The following is a 20,731-nucleotide window of genomic DNA, read 5'->3' as shown; positions in this document are numbered from 1 at the left end:
GAGAAAAAACTAGTTCCTGCTTTATTCACACCCTAGAAAGGGAGGAGGAAAAAGATTAACTATTTGACACAATCAAAACTGATGATATTAGCTGTGCAAAGGATTAGACTGTGAAAAATATGAAAGATCGATGGATTCTGAGGTCTCTTCTCTGTTATTCTCCTCTGACTTGATACTCTTTACTTTCTCCTGTCAGTTTGAAGTTCCCCTCCAGAGGGCCTCCTTCAAAGCTAAGTGAAGCATTTCCATGAGGTTTGGCTAAAGCTCATATTGATTCTCTGCACAAAGGCAGAAAAGCAAACTGTATCATTTCAGCCATGAGCCCTGTAATTTTAGGGGTTGAGGGAGGAAAGCCACGAAGAATGAAAGAGCATACACTAGATGTACTGGGTGAATGATGCTATTGTGTTCTGAAACGAGACAAAGGATTTTTAAACACATTATTTGGCTTACCAATTATTTGGCTTACCAATGCCAGAATGTCTGTGTAATCAAAACCTGTTTTATCAAGTATCACTGTTAAGGATGCAGTTGTCACTGTTTGTATTTGATGCAGTTGTCACTGTTTGTATTTGACTGCATTTCATTTTCCACTGACCTAACATTTTACAATCCAACACAAATACTTAGGCTAATTGTGGTCCATGAAAGCTTATGCCGTAGTAAATGTGTTAGTCTTCGTTTCTTCGATGGCTATGCTGCAGAAGACTAACATGGCTATGCCTCACTCCTACCAGGGTCAAGGGACCTCTAAATGTGATTGTATGTGCAGACCGGGGTCAGTTTTCAAAGAGCCCAACCCCATGCTTTCTTATGTATCAGCAGCAGAACACGGGATCAGAATAAACTGCTGGCACAAAGGGGGCCATTGGCCTATTTAGGAGAAGCTTCTACACAAGGCATGGAGGCCAAATCCAGCCCGCAACACTTCTTAAATGTCCCCCAGCATTGCCTCTGATCCCATAGATCCTTCCTCTAGAGTCTAGCATAATGTGTCCATCTACTTAATCCTCTTCTGGGCCACATGGGTATGATTCTTTAAGCCTGCACTCATTCAGTGGTAACAGCAAAAGAGCCTCTTTCAGATTTATACGTCTTTGTTGTTTCTACCATAGGTAAATAGACTCGAGCCTCTGGGTGCATAATAAGTGGAAAATTCTACCCATACTGCTGATGGGGAAAGGAGCTCTTTGCCTTTATCTTGGTTTGTTTGGAAACAAACTCAGTGGACAGATGAAAAGTTCCTGGCACTTTAGCCCTGGCTTGGTTCTGAATTTCACCCTCCTTAAAAATGAGTCACCAAACCACATTTTCCATGGCACAAAAACCATGATCCTTTTTCAGGATGAAGAGTGCCTGGTAGGGGAGAATCTCCATCACCTGCCCCCTTGAAGCGTCCTGTTGAGGTCCACCATTGGGGTCTTTTGCTCCTAACATCAAGTGTATCTTTATGCTGCACCAGGATCTGAAGTAATGGAGGTTTGCTTCACATTGAACAGCTTGTGGGGTGGGGGGAGAACTGATGATTTGTCTGATTGCGGGTGTTGTTTATAGCTGCTGCACACTGCCAGTAAATGAAATCTGGGGGAATGTAGGAAGTCCTACTACTAATGCAGAAGAAACAGAAGGCTGTTTTATTTATTTAAAAATCACCAATCACTACAAATATAGTGTAAATGCTTAGGCATAAGTATGCAAATATTCGGGTGACTTCCTGCCATTTCAAATTCCCACACAATTCAAGGGTGTGGGGACTGCTCAGTCATTACACTTACAGCCCAAACAGATGTGATGGAGATCCTATCATGGAACTCCCAATCATTATTTTTATTTTAAAATGTAAATCACCAGAGTTGTCTGTAGAGGGGATACATTGATTGAAAATTTATTGCATTGTAACTGTATTGTAACTTTTGAATACTGTAAATGTTGTTGTTGGTTTCTTTAAAATGTAAAGTACATGCAGCATTTGCAAAGTATGGGAACTAGTTTTGACTGGAACAGCAATGCAGGGGGAGGAGGTGTTTTAAGCATCCTTTTGATTGAAATCACTCCACTCAGCTGCTATTAGCTCCACTGGTTGAAAAAAAGATAGGCACTCCCTTTCCTTTAGTGGGGCAGTGTGTGTGTGCGCGCACACACAACTTCAATGGGGAAATAGTGCAGGGGAAGGGGTTAAACACTCCTTCCCGCAACCAGGGCTCTGATTAAAAACCTACCCCAAGATCTACTGTAGAGTTTAAAAGCTGGGGGGGGGGGAGCATCCATCAGATCTCCTGCATTGGATCTGCCTTGATCCTTATCAACAGCAGAAGCCCAACAAAGCTTAACATGTAAATTCATCAGACCCTAGCAATGATATGAATCTGTCTGATCCTGCCTTAGGGCACTGGGTGGATGATTGGCAGCCTTATAATTCCATGTCTGTGGGTATAGAAATATGAATATAAGTATTTTGTGTGCATTTATGATTCAGAATAAATGGTTCAAAGTCTTTAAAGAATGGCAATCTGCATTATCAAAAGTATGATGTCTGTTGTAAAAACTGGCAGCATCTCCATCTTCCTTACAGTGTGTATTTCTCCCTTTTTTGCATTTGGCTTCATCCCTATTAGAGAACTGGTTCCTACAAATTGCAGGTGAGGATGTAAGGGATTTGCTGTTTTTGCTGTACCACTTCAGAATGCAGACAGAAGGCTGGTCAACACTTCTGCTTGTGCCATGCCTAGAAACATGGGTCCAAGCAGTTTTTCTCCTTGCTCTGCTTCTTTCCAAGGAAGAACCCACTCATTAGTGATAAATCAGAACAAATGGCAATCCGGGGAAAGCTGCCATTGCCATTTGCTGTGATTGAGCACTACAGAGCAGTCGGGAGCAGTGGGACAAAAGGAAGTGTGGATAAGCCCAGAAGCTCATATGACTGAAAGCTCTTTGTAGCGTGTGAGAAAATGACATAGTCCCTGCACATAGAAAATAAGCATAGTGAAGGCTAGTGTAGAACTCTTCACCCTGACACTCTGGCTTTCTATATGCAGGGTGTTCACCACCTGACTGCACTGGGCCTTCATTTGGGCAGCAATGGCACAAATTGCCATCACACCTGAAGCTTTTTCATACCAAAATTGGTGGATTTGAAACGTAATAGATGGGACCAGACTTCAGCCTGCAGCATCATTCTACTACGCAGTCACTGCACTGGGAAATCCTCTGCTAGGAACCGTTGTTACCCTTCCCCCCCCCCCCCCCGAAAAAGGCAGTCTCCATTCACTTATTTCTCTAAGCATTGCCTAGAACAGGGGTCTGCAACCTTTAAGACAAAAAGAGCCACTTGGACCCGTTTCCGAAGAAAAAACAACAACTGGGAGCCGCAAAACCATTGCGACATTTAAAACAAATATAACACTGCATACATTGTTTCTTAGCCCAATGTTATCCTCGTCATTATAAAAATAACTTTTTTGACACTTTTTAATTATTTTTTGTTTGACCCCTCAGAATTACTCCTCCTCATAGAAATAAACGTTATATTAACAAGTTACCTTTTTTTGAGTGTGTGTTCTTCACTCCCCTTCAAAACAGTAGCTGCAAATTGCAAAGCAATAGCAGCAAATCAGCCAGCGGCAGCCTGTTGGGGCGGCAACCTGTTGCCCGAAGCACAGGGAGCCCTCCGGAGGGCTCCCCGTGCTTCGGGCGAGTGTCTGCAAGCCTTGCGCGCCCGGCAGGAGCTCCCGTCGGGCGCGTGAGGCTTGGGGCGGCAGCCTGCCGCCCGAAGCACGCGGAGCCCTCCGGAGGGCTCCCCGTGCTTCGGGCGAGTGTCTGCAAGCCTTGCGCACCAGGCAGGAGCTCCCGTCAGGCGCGCGAGGCTTGGGGCGGCAACCTGCCGCCCGAAGCACAGGGAGCCCTCCGGAGGGCTCCCCGTGCTTCGGGCGAGTGTCTGCAAGCCTTGCGCGCCCGGCAGGAGCTCCCGTCGGGCGCGCAAGGCTTGGGGCGGCAGCCTGTTGCCCGAAGCACGGGGAGCCCTCCGGAGGGCTCCCCGTGCTTCGGGCGAGTGTCTGCAAGCCTTGCGCGCCCGGCAGGAGCTCCCGTCGGGCGCGCGAGGCTTGGGGCGGCAGCCTGCCGCCCGAAGCACGCGGAGCCCTCCGGAGGGCTCCCCGTGCTTCGGGCGAGTGTCTGCAAGCCTTGCGCACCTGGCAGGAGCTCCCGTCGGGCGCGCGAGGCTTGGGGCGGCCGGAAGCACAGGGAGCCCTCCGGAGGGCTCCCCGTGCTTCGGGCGAGTGTCTGCAAGCCTTGCGCGCCCGGCAGGAGCTCCCGTCGGGCGCGCGAGGCTTGGGGCGGCAGCCTGCTGCCCGAAGCACAGGGAGCCCTCCGGAGGGCTCCCCGTGCTTCGGGCGAGTGTCTGCAAGCCTTGCGCGCCCGGCAGGAGCTCCCGTCGGGCGCGCGAGGCTTGGGGCGGCAGCCTGCCGCCCCAAGCACAGGGAGCCCTCCGGAGGGCTCCCCGTGCTTCGGGCGAGTGTCTGCAAGCCTTGCGCGCCCGGCAGGAGCTCCCGTCGGGCGCGCGAGGCTTGGGGCGGCAGCCTGCTGCCCGAAGCACAGGGAGCCCTCCGGAGGGCTCCCCGTGCTTCGGGCGAGTGTCTGCAAGCCTTGCGCGCCCGGCAGGAGCTCCCGTCGGGCGCGCGAGGCTTGGGGCGGCAGCCTGCCGCCCCAAGCACAGGGAGCCCTCCGGAGGGCTCCCCGTGCTTCGGGCGAGTGTCTGCAAGCCTTGCGCGCCCGGCAGGAGCTCCTGTCGGGCGCGCGAGGCTTGGGGCGGCAGCCTGCCACCCGAAGCACAGGGAGCCCTCCGGAGGGCTCCCCGTGCTTCGGGCGAGTGTCTGCAAGCCTTGCGCGCCCGGCAGGAGCTCCTGTCGGGCGCGCGAGGCTTGGGGCGGCAGCCTGTTGCCCGAAGCACGGGAAGCCCTCCGGAGGGCTCCCCGTGCTTCGGGCGAGTGTCTGCAAGCCTTGCGCGCCCGGCAGGAGCTCCCGTCGGGCGCGCGAGGCTTGGGGCGGCAGCCTGCCGCCCGAAGCACGCGGAGCCCTCCGGAGGGCTCCCCGTGCTTCGGGCGAGTGTCTGCAAGCCTTGCGCGCCCGGCAGGAGCTCCCGTCGGGCGCGCGAGGCTTGGGGCGGGAACAAAGGAAAATGCGCCTCCTCCCCTCGCCTCCACCCCGGAGCCACGGCAAAGGCGTTAAAGAGCCGCATGCGGCTCCGGAGCCGCAGGTTGCCGACCCCTGGCCTAGAACCAGCTAAACACATAAACACACGCACACTAATGCCAGATTAACCACTAATGCAAAGCCATGGCCTGAACAGCTGGGGAGAGTGCAGGTCTTGACAAAGAGCCTTGAGCCTTCCATTTTCAGGGGCAGGGGTGGGGGAAACTTCATTAACAGGAGAGGAAATGATCACTGTGCAGCAAAGCATTCAAACCTACTGCTCATTCATTTGTAAACATCCTGAGCCTGTTCTGCCTGGACGGCTCACTTGCTGATTGATTGGGCTCCTGTTGCTGCTGTCTCATGTAAATGTGGAGGCTTCCACACACACTAAGCACCAATTTGTCCTAGGCTTGACCTCTTGCTTACTGTCAGAGGCACGTGAGGAAAAGAATATCCTACTTAGGGTTATTAAGGTGAAAGGCAGAGAGAGCGCAAATTATTTTCTTTAAAGACTACCGGATTGATTATGGCATCAGGGGCGGAGGTAGGGGGTGCGGTGGGGGTGGTCTGCCCCAAGTGTCTTCGCTGAGAGGGGTGACATTTGGCGCACCACCCGCCTGCAATTCCCAAGCCTACCCTGAGCTGTCGGGGGAAGGGGGGAGCTGCACCGCTTTGCTGGCAGTATTCCCCCTTCCCCTGACAGCTGGGGGAGGCTTGGGAGTTGCAGGTGTGTGGTGCGCCGAATGTCTGCCATCGGCAGTTTGCTCTGCCCCCGGCTGCAGGGCACGCATGCCACTCCAGGCACCCAAGTGGCTATCCCACACCTGGGAGGGCACCTGGGCAGTGCGGGCATATGCTCTGCCACTGTATGGCATAATGCAGGGGTCAGCAAACTTTTTCAGTGGGGGGTGGTGGTCCACTGTCTCTTGTGAGGGGGCTGGACTATATTTTTTGGGGGGGAATGAACGAATTCCTATGCCCCACAAATAACCCAGAGATGCATTTGAAATAAAAGGACACATTCTATTCGTGTAAAAACACACTGGTTCCCAGACTGTCCGCGGGCCAGATTTAGAAGGCGATTGGGCCGGATCCAGCCCCTGGTTTGCCTACCCATGGCATAAGCCTTCATGGACTAGAGCCCAACTCACCAGATGCATAACATGTTAACAATGGATAGCAAACAGTCAGAAACACTTTGTTTATTACATTTAGATCCCACCTTTCCTCTAAATTGTTCAAGACAATGTATTTGGTTACTGCTTCTCATTTTTCCTCTCACAACCACCCTGTGGGACAGGTTAGACTGAGAGGTACTGACTGGTCTAAGGCCACCCAAAGAGCTTTATGCTGGGGAGGGGACAATTTCAGGCTCGCTCTCGATAGCACTATCCAACATTGTAACCACTGCACAATGGTTCTATACACACACACACACACACACATCAGTGGTCAAATTATTTGGGTATGTGTGTCACAAATGAGGCTCAACTCCTTAACTTTGTGATGAGCCCCTCATCTAATGTTTTAGAAGGATACAGGGGACATGATTTGACTTAGGTGATGAGGTTTAGGTTTCATTAAGCCCTCTATATTTTTGCCATAATTTGAACATTGATACATTCTCATTCTCTCTCTCTCTCTCTCTCTCTCTCTCTCACACACACACACACGAAAAAAATGCATACAGGGTAGAAAAGTCATGAAACACTCTAATTCAGATAATTAATAAGGAAACAGGATAAATTCATCAGGGGGGCAGTTTCCTACCAGGGGAGTTGATAGCAAAAGTTTGTGTGCACTTCACATTTCACAGCACAATCTTATACATGTTTACTTGGAAGTAAATCAAACTGTGTTTTGTGACTCTTATTCTCAGGTTAGTAGGCATAGGACTGCAGACTTAATTTCTTCCTTTTTAAAAATAATTTTTATTAAAGATTTTCTTGGTTTTCAAGCCAACCCCTAGTATATGTGTGGTTTTTGTGTCAGTGTCAACTGGGTAGGTTCTCTTTCTATTTGCTTATTACATTTCCTTAGTAGTGAGAGGGATTGGGGGCAGGGTGTGGTTGGTTGTCTGTAGTTGGCTGCAGTGAGGTTTGTTTGCATTTGTGAGGCGGGGAGGGATTGTTGTGTCAAGTAAGCCGTATTGATTTGTATGTTTTTGGTGGATTCCTGTTGTTCTCTTGTTGGGCTGTGTATGTAATAAAGGGGAGCCATACTGGGGTGAAGGCATCCTCTTCTATTTGTCCCCATTGTCAGTTTCAGACTGTTAGTTAGCTTTTCTAGTAAGGCTGTTTCCCATGTGATTCGATACCAGTGGTGCATATTCACTTCTGGCAGGTCTCTCCAGTGTTTGGCTATGAGGCTTCTGGCTGCTGAGAGTAGGTGGGTTATAAGCTCTTTATAATGTGAGTGGGCATTATTATCTTGGAAAATGTTCAGTAGGGCCAGTTCTGGGGTGAATTCTAATACCTGATTAGTTATTTTGCATATCTCTTGTAGGACTGCTGTCCAGAAGGGTTGGATTTTGGGGCATCCTCCCCACATCTGGAGGTATGTGCCTGTGGAGGTGCAGACTTAATTTATCTTGCCTCAGCATGATGGACATCAAGTGGTCTCTACCAATGCAATTTATATATCATGCACATGGTACAAAGCTCAGGAATGTTTCACTGCTGAGTGCTTGTGAATACAGACAGAAATCTGAGCTGTGCATAAATGACTGCATAATATGAACTAAGATGTTTCTCCATATAGCATTATTAACTTTGTCATGAAGCCCAACTGAATTCAATGGAGCTGCTTTCTCAACAAATGTGTCTAGGGTTGTGCTGTTTGTCTGTTTGCTGGTTATTCCCACTTCCCTGGGGAAGGTAGTTATAGGTAGTTATGTGTGGAGATCTCCAAGAGAATCTCCAGCCTCTTCAGCAAACCATCTTTTAGAGCCCTAAAGCAGATGTGGTGTGGTGAACCTGTGGTTGTTTGCACTCCAGCTCCCATCAGCCTCCAGCAAACATGGTCAATGGTCAGAGATGATGGGAATTGTAGGGCAGCAATATCGGGGGGGGGGGGCGAACCAGGCTCCCTATTCCTAACATAAATGACTGAGCCCTGTGTGCCAAGAAGGCAATATTCTCTGCATGCAGCCCTCCCTGTCCACTGAGGTTGGATGGAGATCATGCCCTTTCCTCAGATCAAGTCAATAAATGAGGGGAGGGATTCAGGGACTTCTCAGCAGCGGTTCAGCCAACATTGTGGAACTTCCTTCCTAGCTAGAACCATCTGGTTACGTCCCTCTCTGTCCACGAGCCAGAGAAGACTTGCCTGTTTCAGCATCATTTTTGCATCTGTCTTGGGCTGAGATGGAAGTTGTACAGAAACCACACACACACACACCCCTATCTTTTTTATGTTTGTTATGTTTTTGTTCTTTTACTTGCTTTATGCATAGCTTCAGGAAAGCACAATGACAAACTGACTGTCAGAAAGAAAGAAAGAAAGAAAGAAAGAAAGAAAGAAAGAAAGAAAGAAAGAAAGAACATCTCATTGGCTTGTACTTTGCAAATAATTACCCTGACCTTGAACAGTATGGACTTAGGAAGCCAAACTGACTGTGCTTGGAATCCAAGTATTGCCCCATCTTTTACACTGACAGATCTGGATGTTATCTCAAATGACTCAGTGGGTTTTTTCTGTAATTGGATGTTTTGATATCTGCTTCTTTTTAATTTATTTATGAAAGGATTGTGAGAATGGAATTGCTACAGTTGCTTACTTTGCAAAAAGCATAAACAAAAGGAAGGGGAGCGGGGAATCTGAGCATTGTTTTCATTAGAACCAAACCCAACCCCCATACCAGGCTGGAAACCAAGAGCTGCAATAAACTACTAGAGATCTACACTCTTCTCCTGCACTGAGCTAAAAATACTTACAAACAGGGCTTAATTTGTGGCCGGGAATGACTGGGGCTCAGCATGAGTTTTCAGTGCCATGGTTCAACCCAGGAACAGATGGCAAAACTAGATTAAAATTTCCCTGAGCAGGTGCAGAGTGCATTTCCCAATCAACAGTTACAGAGAGACCCCACATATGGTTGGAGTTTCCAGACAGATTTAACTCTCAGCGTATCTCCCCACCCCCCAGAAACCAAACATAGCACTTCAAACAACCTACCAATGAATATATCCCCCCCCCCCCCGCTCCCCAAAGGTAGGGAATTCCACAATATGACTAGTAGCTTTAGCTGTTGCATCTAATAACTAGAAAATATATCATCCCCCCACGCCCCCACAACCTAAATCAGCCCTCTGTCCCAGACACATTAACTGATTAGGCAGTCCAAAAAATAAAGCACAGGTTGGAAATAGGGATTGTTGTTTTCTATCCACATCTACACCCCCAAGTTTTCCCTGCAACTACCTTTCTTCAAGGTCCAGCATGAAGCAGGATTCCCTGAGGGCTGAGTAATAGTTGATGACACCTGAGCAGATGGAGGGGGGGGTTTAACCCTTTTTTCTCCTGCTGTGGTCTTGAAGAAAAACCCTTTCCCTATAGCAAACATTTGCTTTGGGGAAAATCCCCACTGGTACAACTAGAAAACTCTGGGAACCAGATGGGTCAATGGTAACTACACATAACAGTCGGTATCTACCGTAAATCAAACCAAACTATATGGATCCTGGTGCCGTTGCAGTAGCTGATAGATTGCCGACATCAATCTATGGATTTACACAATGCTATTTTTCTATTTTTTAGGGACGCGGGTGGCACTGTGGGTAAAAGCCTCAGCGCCTAGGGCTTGCCGATCGAAAGGTCGGCGGTTCGAATCCCCGCGGCGGGATGCGCTCCTGTTGCTCGGTCCCAGCGCCTGCCAACCTAGCAGTTCGAAAGCACCCTCGGGTGCAAGTAGATAAATAGGGACCGCTTACTGGCGGGAAGGTAAACGGCGTTTCTGTGTGCAGCTCTGGCTCGCCAGAGCAGCGATGTCACACTGGCCACGTGACCCGGAAGTGTCTTCGGACAGCGCTGGCCCCCGGCCTCTTGAGTGAGATGGGCGCACAACCCCAGAGTCTGGCAAGACTGGCCCGTACGGGCAGGGGTACCTTTACCTTTACCTTTACCTATTTTTCTAGAAAAAGAGGTTCCGGAACTCACTATGAACACTGCCCCCATTCTCTTAGAATGGCAATGGTGCCCACCTGAGAGATGCTGGAACTGAGTTCTGGCTGAAACAAAGTCCTGGACTTACATTGATTTAGACAAAGAGCTTAACACAATTTCCAAAATATTGTATTATTTTTGGTGTTTGTTAATAAAGATAAATTGTTGTCTTTATTAAACGTCCTGAGACTACATATTGGTAACCCATACTAATTTACTGATTAAGAGCAAGACTCCTAAAAGTACTCAATAGCTGGCATCCTTGAACTAAAAAATCATCCCCCTTCTTGTTCTCCTTTAATAGCTAATCTCTGTATATCCATCTGCATACTGCTCTATCTGAAAGGGGCTTAGTAAGCCTGGAGGTGTGGAGGTATAACACAGAGGTTTGTCCTTGGACTCTGAATCCTGCTTGTTGGTAGAAAAGCACTAGTTTAGAGACAGATATTTAGAAAACAGGTTGGTGATGCAGCTGACGCCAAGCAAGAAGGCTCTTAGGCCACATTCCTATACTGAAAGCCCACTAGTTAGGGGGCTATAGGATTTGGTGAAATCCTCACTGGTCCAAGGAACATGTCAATGTCCCAAACATCGTTGGGCAGCAGGTATGTCTAGGCTGCCATTTTCTCTACAGCCTCTTAGGCTCACCTGACATGATGGGCACATCTCTGGGGCAACCCCTGTCCTCAACTGTCCTGGCATGCCCAGAACCATAGTGGCTGGATCTCCATCCTCTGCTGCTCACCACCAGGCATGCACATACCTGGTTGGCATGCCATGGGCTCCCCAACCCACCCAATGACCTTGGCGCAGCAAGCTAACATCCAGCTGCTACATCCTTACTCTAAGACAAGTCCAATAATGCTGTGTCATATGGCCAGAAGCATTTGGGGTGGGATGACAGTCACTGCAGACCATCAGGATCTTGGTCTTGGTGTGGTGCCGGCCTCCCCTCAGCAACCAGAGTGATCCCAGAAGCATCCTGGCCCAACACTGCAGACATGATGGCCAACCTCCAACTCTGGGTCATGTTGTTGAGGATCATGTGGACCACACACCTCTCTCACACATCCCACAATAAGGAGATACCAGAAATGCAACTTCCACAACCATACATGTTTTCTGGTAGTATTGTTCAGTGAGCTTCACCAAGCCCAGGGCAGCCAGAGTGAGTGTGGCACTGTGTGGGACCTCCTAGCTCCCGCTTCTGTGAATGTTCTCCAGTCGCCTCATGAAGTATCTTCTTCCTGTCCGTACACACACCACTTCCTGCAGCTGTGGCAATGGATGTCCAGTTGGCTTTTCTTCCCCTGCCCTGGTGTGTCTTCTCTCAGGAAGGTCATTGCAAGCAGTTTGCCACTGGTTTTGTGGAGAGTGCCCTAGATATATTCCCTTGGTACCTGTGGCTGCTGCCATGTTTTGCTTCCTGGGCATATGGCAATGTAATACATGTCTTTGTTGGCCCTCCAGAGCCTGTGGGCCCTGACAGTCAGATCCTGATGCTGGGCCACCCCCACCCTGATAAAGGTAAAGGTAAATGGACCCCTGACCATTAGGTCCAGTCGTGACCGACTCTGGGGTTGCGGCGCTCATCTTGCTTTATTGGCCGAGGGATCCGGCGTACAGCTTCCGGGTCATGTGGCCAGCATGACTAAGCCGCTTCTGGTGAACCAGAGCAGCTCACGGAAACGCCGTTTACATTCCCGGCAGAGCGGTACATATTTATCTACTTGCACTTTGACGTGCTTTCAAACTGCTACCCCCACCCTGATATATTGGCCAGTAAAATCCAGGACAACAGAAGAGGGTATAGAAAGCGGGCCCTGGTTGGTGGGCATTGCCAATATTTCCTGAGATGCAGCGGGGGTCTATGCTGCCATTACAGCATTTTTCTCTTTCCCACATGCATGCCTTCCCAATCTCTCCTCCTGGGCTGAGCGCACATTGGATACAGCTGCTATTCTGCCAGTGGAGCAGAGGTGTGCCCCCCACCCAGGCAAAATGTGAGTAAAGAATTCGTCTTTCAATCACTATTCAGGTGCAAGTTGGATAATCAGACGTATGAGAAATACTCAGCAAATTCCTTTTTTTAAAAAATTATGAAAATCAGCCCCATGGACTAGGCTTCTTAGATAAAGTAGACCTTCTTGACCGCAGCAGAGACCAAGTTGCCAGGCCCTTATTTGGAGATAACACCGATACCTTTCATAAATATCTGAGGCAACTGCTGTGACTCCTGCCCAATTCTTTCACCACCCTTTCTGCAATTCTGTTACTCTTTCCCAACCTGCTGTAAGCAGTAGAATCCTCCTTCAACCTAGAACAGGTAAATTGAATAAATAATAATTCCTGCATTGCAGGGAGTTGGACGAGATGATCCTTGTGGTGCCCTCTAATTCTACATTATACTATAAAAAGCAATAAAAGTTTTCCTGCAGTTTCCTGAATTCCACTATTTAAGATTCTCCATGCCTTAAAGTCCAGGGTCAGCAGTGGATGCATCGGTGTCTGAGCATTTGCTTATTTACACATTCATGGGCTATGAAGTAATAGCTGGGCAGCAGCAGGAAGTGCAGTGCTCAAGGTAGAACTGGTCCAGGTCCAAGATGCTTCAGCCAAAGCTCGGCTGCCACTACCCAATGCAGTCAACAGCTCAGAACAACAAACCTCCCTCCCTGCACCCCATATTCCCAGCCTATTCCTTCAGTTCCTGAGTTGCTTTTCCTATTCAATTTATCTGATGCACAGGGAAATCTAACTACGGTAGTTTCAGATATTTTCTTGCCTCTCTGCCATGAATGCTTAAGTTGAACTACTCCAAAACAATGGACCCCACCTTGATTTGCTTGGCTCTGAAGGCTCCAAAGGGATGGTGGAACTTCATCAGAGTTGTATGATACTATGAATTACACAAGTTCGCATCACACAATCTCTCCCACACTGCTACTGACTGTGCCAAAGGTCCTCCTTGTCCTGCACTGTGGAACATCAGTGACCCACTATTTTCCGGTTCACAGCAAACATTTTCAGGCAGCATCACAGGTTGCTCCTCACTCTAAAGTAAGTTTTCTAGTCCCTAAACTGGGGTTTTCCAAACTTGGGTCTCCAGCTGCTGTTGGACTACAACTCCCATCATCCCTAGCAAGGAAGACCAGTGGTCAGGAATGATGGGAATTGTAGTCCAAAAACAGCTGAATACCCAAGTCTGGAAAAGCTTGCCCTAAACCAGGCATCCCCAACCTGTGGCCCTCCAGATGTTTTGGCCTACAACTCTCGTGATCCCTAGCTAACAGAACCAGTGGTCAGGAATGATGGGAATTGTAGTCCAAAACATCTGGAGGGCCGAAGGTTGGGGATGCCTGCCCTAAACCATCTGCACCCACAATTTTTCTCATAAACACTCTACAATGCAGGCCACACATCTAGGTACTATGTTGCTGGAGACCCTATGCAAGTCAGAATAAACAATAGTGGACCAGTGGCCTGACTTGGTAAAAGGTCTTTCATATATCCATAGTAATAACCCTATTACGTAGAGTGCAAAGACTTCTGCCTATCCCCAAGAGTTTTGCCATTCTAGATAGCAACTAATTTAAATGATTGAAAAAAAGGTCTCTCAGACCTTCTCTCCACCCTACTGAGGTAAGCAGTAATACTTGGGAGTCTAGCATGGCTAAACCCTCCTGGGGGGCAGTCTCTGGGCCATAAGTACTATATGAATTGTGGCTCTCATTTTCTTCCCCGTTGTGGTATTTACTGTTATAGACACCAGCCACTGGAAAGCAAGCATATAAATTGGGGGGAAATAGAATGAACGTTACAAATCTGTCAAAACTTTGCATAGTGCTGAGTTGTATGTGCTTTGGGGGCAGAGCCTATGAGTAGTCCACACACTATTCTAAGAGAACCCATCCAGCGGGACAGGGTCTGCCCAAGATGGAAGCAAACATGGTTTATGTGGATCTCTTCAACTGAAATCTTCTCTGGCATACATGCATAATGAGCTATAGCAAGCAAATAATATACATGGAGCAACATATAAAGTTTCAGAGGCGGATTCAGTTCTCAGAACACAGCTTTCATGGGAAAGATAGTTATAAACATCATGAACTGTAAGCACTGACTTTTCTGAAAGAAGAGGACATTTGCTTACAAAATTAGAATCAGAGATCATGAATAAGAATGTGTACAGTTATCTCAGTATCATGAGTAACATGTCAGTATTGAGGGTGCCCCAAATAGTCCTTGCTATTTTAAGAATGTGATGAAATTTTAAATTTTCTCCAGCTACATTATTAAAAAATCTATTTTTTTTAAATGGCACCTGCCATTTGGTTGGTTGGTTGGCTGGGGGGGGGGGGATAGAAATACTTGCCCATTTACCCCCACCCCACATTGGACCCCAATTAAACCAAACACATGATCTGAGTGGAGTCTTATGTATGCCTACATATGTAGCACCTAGCTTCGAAGTACAGGATTGCAGCCTGCAGCCTTAAACTGTTAGATGCCTATCTGTCTACATAAAGTCTGTTGACTTAAGGAGCGTCCCTATCAAGATGCATACTTTAGACAACAACAACAGCAAAGTAAAAGGCACCAGATGCTGTTTGATAAGGACCCCCTGTTTTTGCTTACACAGGAGGTAATTGTCTATGAAAACATAAATAATAAAACACAAAACCAGGCTGCCCCTTTCAGAACTGCTGTGCTTATTTGCAAATGTATCCAAATTTAAACCAATTAAGATGGATAATCAACTAATATTTAGTTGGCTGTCCTCAGCTATAAGCTTTTATGTGCTTCTCCACTGATTTAAAGCTGTCTGGGACATTTGAGGCTGAAGGGGAATCCCCCCCGAAAATCACACTTGTCAAAAGGTCAAGAGATAATGTAAGCAGATGGAAGGCTATTAAATCACTTTTTCTCCATGCTCTCAGAAGCAATGTTTTTGAATTGTCAAGACATAATATTCAAACTATAGAAACATAGGTGTGCTTCAGACAAAACAAGTCTCCAATGAAATTCTATATCAAATCATGAAACCAGTCCTTAGCAGTTCTAATGCAGCCTTCCCCAGCCTGGTGCCCTCCAGATGTTTTTGACTACAACTCTCATCAGCCCCTGCCAGCACAGCTGATGCTGAAAGAAGTTATTGTCAAAAACATCTGGAGGGCACCAGGCTGGGGAAGGCTGCACTAGTACATGCTATCTCTCATAGTCAGAATAATAGAAAACCATGTATGAGTTGCATAAACGCCTGTAAAATTGTGGAAGCTATAGGTGCAGTTAGTGGTGGAGTCAATTTGCTAATGCACAAGGCCTGAACTCTGGCCCTCTGAGCATTATGCTGGACCTGCCTGCTTTATCTTAACAGTTTTAAAAAAAGAAGGAATAATGAAGCAGGCATACCTTACAATTCAATCTGTAGTGGCAAGTACTATTGAAACACAGACTGACAGAGCCCATTCTAACATACAGAAAATTGGAGTCTATTATGAAGTGCATTATTATCATAGTAAGTGTTAATTCTGCATAATCACGAAAACCATCCTTGATCATGCTGGCTCAGGCTGAGATTCTACAACAGTTGGAAGGCACCAGATTGGTTACCTCTCTCATAGACCAGGTGTGGTGGGGAAACTTCGACACTCCAGATGAACTACAACTCCCATCAGCCAGTTTTTTAAATTAATTTTTTATTTGCCCACTTAACAAAAAAGGGAAAAGAAAAAAATAAAGTAAGATAAATAAATAAAAAGTAACCAAAAAAGCCGCCACCATTTCACAATGTGAATTCAATAATGCCAATGGCCAGGGTTGATGGGAGTTGTGGTTCAGCAACACATGGTGGGCAACAAGTTCCCCACAGCTGCTGCAGACAATCAAAAAATGCTTTTGGCACATGACTGCCATAATATATCCAATAAATGTTTGAATTATTCTGTGCCAGAAAAGCAAAACTCAGATGTCAGATATTGTATCACTCAGTAGAAAACCACCTTCTAAATCTGAATTCATATTCCATAGTTATGAGGGTCTAGTTGACACAACAAAATAAAGGAATGAAGCTTTAACATGGACTACTCATAGCTCTCCTGTCAGAGAAGGCAGTAATACTGCAGCCCTCCATTGTGAATTCCTCACACACACAGTCCAATATCATAGAAAATTGATTGGCTCAGCTTATCTAGTTGCATGTTGCAATTCTGGAATAAAAATCCATTTAATCTGTTCTATTTCAAATTCAAAATCATTACCTCAATTCCTAGCCCATTTCACTAGTAAGGTTAAGGCACAGGCCAAATTACACAAGGGAGTTGTATGGCAGTTAATACTTAAAGCTGCCACTAACTTGATCATTGCAATAAGAATCTCCAGTTTTATTTAGTCACATGTCCAAACTACCTTCTAACAAAAAATTTCCCTCTTCAAGTTTCTGTTTATCAACATGTTTCGGACAACTGCAAGGGTGTCTTAATAACTGAAGTGGCATTGTTAGTTCTTTTAAACACCCTCAACCCAGTTCTTTAAATAAGCCCCAAAAAAAATCCAGGGTGGGTGAGGGGCAGATTGAGGCAACAGAAATAGCCCACAGAATTCAGTACCTTGGACAGCTCAATTTAAAAAATCCATTATGAAATTAAAAATAAAATCTGTATTAAGATGGAGAAGCTACAAACAGCATCATCACGGCTGTATAAATGCAAGCAGGGAAGAAAATGGTTTTTAAACGTACTAAATAGTGGTGGTGAGGAGTTGGAAGGAACAAGACTGCATCCAAAACCATACATGTCTCCTATCCTAATGTAATTAAGGGAATGCAAAGCACAGCATAGGTTGTGGCCCTTCAGCATTCTTCAGAGGACTGAGCATTAGGACTGTCAGTCTGCAAACAGACTTCCTGTCTGGAAGAAGCACACAATAAGCCAACAATGTGCTCTTAATATATGCAGCTTTTTTTTGTTAGCTGCACTTTGATACATGACAGCCAGGCTGTCTTGTTTGGTCAGCAGGGGACATTCAGGATTGCTTTTAAGAGCTCTCTCTCTCTCTCAAAAGAATGTTAGGCATCCAATCAATTCCTTCTCTGATCTTGTCTGTTTAGAAGATATCAGCCATTGATTATTTATTTTTAAATTCTGCATACTTAAGCAAACAAGACTAATGGCAAGCAATTTCCTTCTTGGGCTTTCTGTACATTTGCAGACATTTTAATTGGAGACTATGCGTGTTTCATTTTAAAATTAGTTCTTGACTAATATTTGCCCGGCCAGATCTCAAGAAAACAGTGTGTGTCCTCATCTAAAAGGGCTCCGGAATAAGATGAACTGCAGTTCGATATCAATTCCCATTAGCAAGTCTGGGATCTCCTGCCAACACAGCCATTTAGGAAATCATCAGCCAAGGGCTAATGCACCATTGATGCTGACCGTAAACCCCCCCAACACAAATTGCCATCCTTTTCTTCCCTCCTCCCTTCTTTGCCAGTCCCAATGCATTCTGCATTCCTCTTCCCATACATCTGCGGTTCTGAATGATCAAAGGATTCCAAAGCTCCGCTTTGACTCATTATTTTTATCTCTTTTAAATATACAATATAAAACAATATGTTATTGTACATTTGAGCAACATTGGCACAGACATCCTGTAAGTCAAACATTGTTCTGTTACATTCAAACACCATGAGACAGCTTGTTTTCAGCTTCGAGAATGTGCAAATGTATGTCGGTCTAAGAGGCTAGCACCCTGGACAGCTCCTAGCCTCTGCTTCAGATGGGAGGGGACTGGGTGGGGGGAAGGAGGAGGCAGGGAGAGAATGGGTCAAATAAGGGCCATTGAAGGATAGCAGCACAGCTTCCCCAGCACTTCCTTTCAGTGTTGGAAGCAGATACACACACCTCACTCTCCCCCATCCCCACCACTGCGATGAAGGAGGGAAAGAAATGATGAAAGGCATTTGACTTTGCAGAGGTGGACAGCAGTAGTATATAACCATCATCTACTTTGTAGAACAACCACTATGGCAGAGCCATCAAACAGCAGGAAAGGGCAAAAACATGCAGGAATTGCTTCACTGGAAAAGTAAAAGTAAAATACAAGACGGAATGCTCTGGGCTGTACTGTGATTCACAGTAGCAGCAAAGAGATCCAAAACCATGGATACACTGGTGGGGCTTCCACAGGTGAGGTCACAGCAGCTGCTTTTTCCTGCAAAAGGCAGAACTTTGTCAATACGTAATGCCTAAGGTTGACCCATTAGTCTAGGAATTCTCCCCATTTGGAAGGAGGAGGAGCAGGGGAAGAACAGCCCCTCCCTCCCAGGATGCACCCACAGGGCCTGAAGTGCACCCAGCTGGGACAAGGTAATAGAGAAGGGGCAAGTTCTGCTCCTAGCCAGAAGGCAACAGTACATCATGGGTCAGACACCATCCCCATCCCCCAATATTCAGGTGCTGCAGTTGTGGGAAGGGGCTGATGTAATTTTGGGTGTGGCCCACAAGATGGAGGGTGGAAAGACTGGACTCCAGCAAGTCATCACCCACCCACCCACCCACCCACCCCAAAAAAGCCTGACTGGCTCATGGAGAGCAGCACTCCACCCTGTACGATGGGGTGGGGAAAGGATATGTCCCTAGCAACTCCCCAATCCCCAAACTCCCCAGAGTTTTCCTGCCCCTGTGAAATCCTGGCTGAGAAGAGCTTGGTAGGGGAGAAGAGAGAGAGAAGGAGGAGCAGTGCGTCCGGAAAGGTGGAGGGAGGAGATGGCGGGGGTCGGGTGGGGGGTGGTCGGGGCTCTCCTAGCGGTCCAGGCTTATAGTCCAGTGTTTGTTGGAGCCGGAGTCCTTTGTCGGCGCACCCTCGCTCTCGTTCTTGAGGTCCTGGAAGACCTGCGTGAAGAAGTGCGGGTCGGCGTTGATCTGCAGCATCTTGGCGCTCAGGCCCTGGATGATCGCGAGGCAGCGGTCCCAAAAGCGCTCCTTGTCGCCCTCCACCAGAAAGGGCTTGAGCGGGTAGGAGATCTCGTTGCCCATGTAGGAGTAGGCCAGGTAGAGGCAGGTGAGAAAGGAGGCCTGCAGCTCGGCCTGGCTGCCCACCTGGTCGCCCTGCAGCGCCTCGCGGCACAGCAGGTACACGAAGACCAGGTTGGCCGGCGTGATGAAGCCCTGGTCCTGCCAGCCCTGCAGCAGCAGCGAGCGGTCCACGCTGCGGAACCAGCCGATGACCTCGCCGGGACTCAGCTCCTTGAGGCGGTAGCAGCGGCGGCACACGAAGTCCCCCAGGCAGCGGAGCAGCTCGCCCGTCGAAGCCTGCACGATCACCCGCCGCGGGGAGCCGGGGGCGGCGGAGGAGGCGGCGGCGGCGCGGTTGCCGGGCAGCGGCGGGGGTGGTGGCGGCGGCGGCTGCTTGCCGCCCTCCTGGGCGGAGGCGGGCACGGTGGGCACCGGCACGGCCAAGGGCCCCTGCTTGGCGCCGTCGGGCTGGGACTTGCGCGCGTTTTCGCGGTTGCGCTGCTGCACCAAGGGGTCGGGCGCGCCCGCGGAGCCCGGCTTGGGCGTCACCTTCTTGGCGTTCTTCTTCTTTTTGGCCGAGGCGGCCACCAGGCGCTTCCAGGTGAGCGCCGAGATCAGCACGCCCGGCCGCTTCAGGCGGCTCTCGCCCTTGCCGTGCGCCCGGCCCGGAGCCGCCTTCTCGGCCAGCACGCCGCCGCCGCCGCCCTTCCCCGGCGCGCTGGGCGACAGCGACAGCACCGTCCCCATCTTGGCTGCTACTGCGAGCGAGCGAGCGAGCGAGCGGCTACTTGGCGCCTTTGCTGCGCCGCCCGAGCGCTTACAGCTGCTGCCCAGGCGCGCCCGGCGCACCGGCCATGGGCTGGGGCGGGACGCAGCAGCTGCGCCGGCGCCCTGAGTCGGAGCTTGCGGAGAAACCTCGAGGAGCCGCAGTGAAGCGCGCCAGGACGGACGAGGACTCGGGTCAACCGGCGCTCAGCAGCTCCCCTCTCCGCACTGGCTGCCGCACTAGCCCCGCCGCGCCCCGCCCGGCCTCTCCCCGAGCAGCCAATCCCGTGCCGCGGCTCCCCCGCCCCTCAGCCAATCGCCTCGAGGCATCGACCCCCAGGTGCCTTCCTTTCCCGCTGAGGATGAGAGAGAGAGAGAGAGAGAGAGAGAGAGAGAGAGAGAGAGAGAGAGAGATCTCCTTGTGATGATGGTAAGAACAGCTGCACTTCCCGGATCCCAAAATCCAAGAGAAATAATATTGGGGAGGGGAGGGGGGCTTCCAAACAACAACAAAAGAGAGAGCTTGTTTTCCCCACAGTTCCTCCCTGCCAGAGCTTAATCTGAGTCAGCTGAGCATGTGCAGAGTACCTGAGCACCTA

At 48.6% G+C, this 20,731-nt stretch overlaps 1 protein-coding gene across 7 annotated transcripts in view; it reads right to left on the bottom strand.

The window, feature by feature from the left end:
* Positions 1-20,731, bottom strand: part of CDK5R2 (cyclin dependent kinase 5 regulatory subunit 2) — an 87,420-nt gene that overhangs the window by 19,344 nt on the left and 47,345 nt on the right. For 5 of the 7 annotated variants that reach the window (XM_083749307.1, XM_083749306.1, XM_083749305.1 and 2 more), the window contains one exon: positions 17,912-20,488. The exons of the other annotated variants lie outside the window; for them this stretch is intronic. In XM_083749307.1, the coding sequence (XP_083605433.1) occupies positions 19,155-20,114 (960 nt within the window). In that variant the 5' untranslated portion in view covers positions 20,115-20,488 and the 3' untranslated portion in view covers positions 17,912-19,154. Of the gene's footprint in view, positions 1-17,911; positions 20,489-20,731 lie in introns of those variants that run through there. 7 annotated transcript variants of the gene reach the window in all.

The sequence above is a fragment of the Podarcis gaigeae genome (genome assembly GCF_964106915.1).
Source record: "Podarcis gaigeae genome assembly, chromosome: 1".
Taxonomy (NCBI): Eukaryota; Metazoa; Chordata; class Lepidosauria; order Squamata; family Lacertidae; genus Podarcis; species Podarcis gaigeae.
Note: the sequence above shows the minus strand (reverse complement) of the source record. Positions and strands in the feature narration are given on the sequence as shown.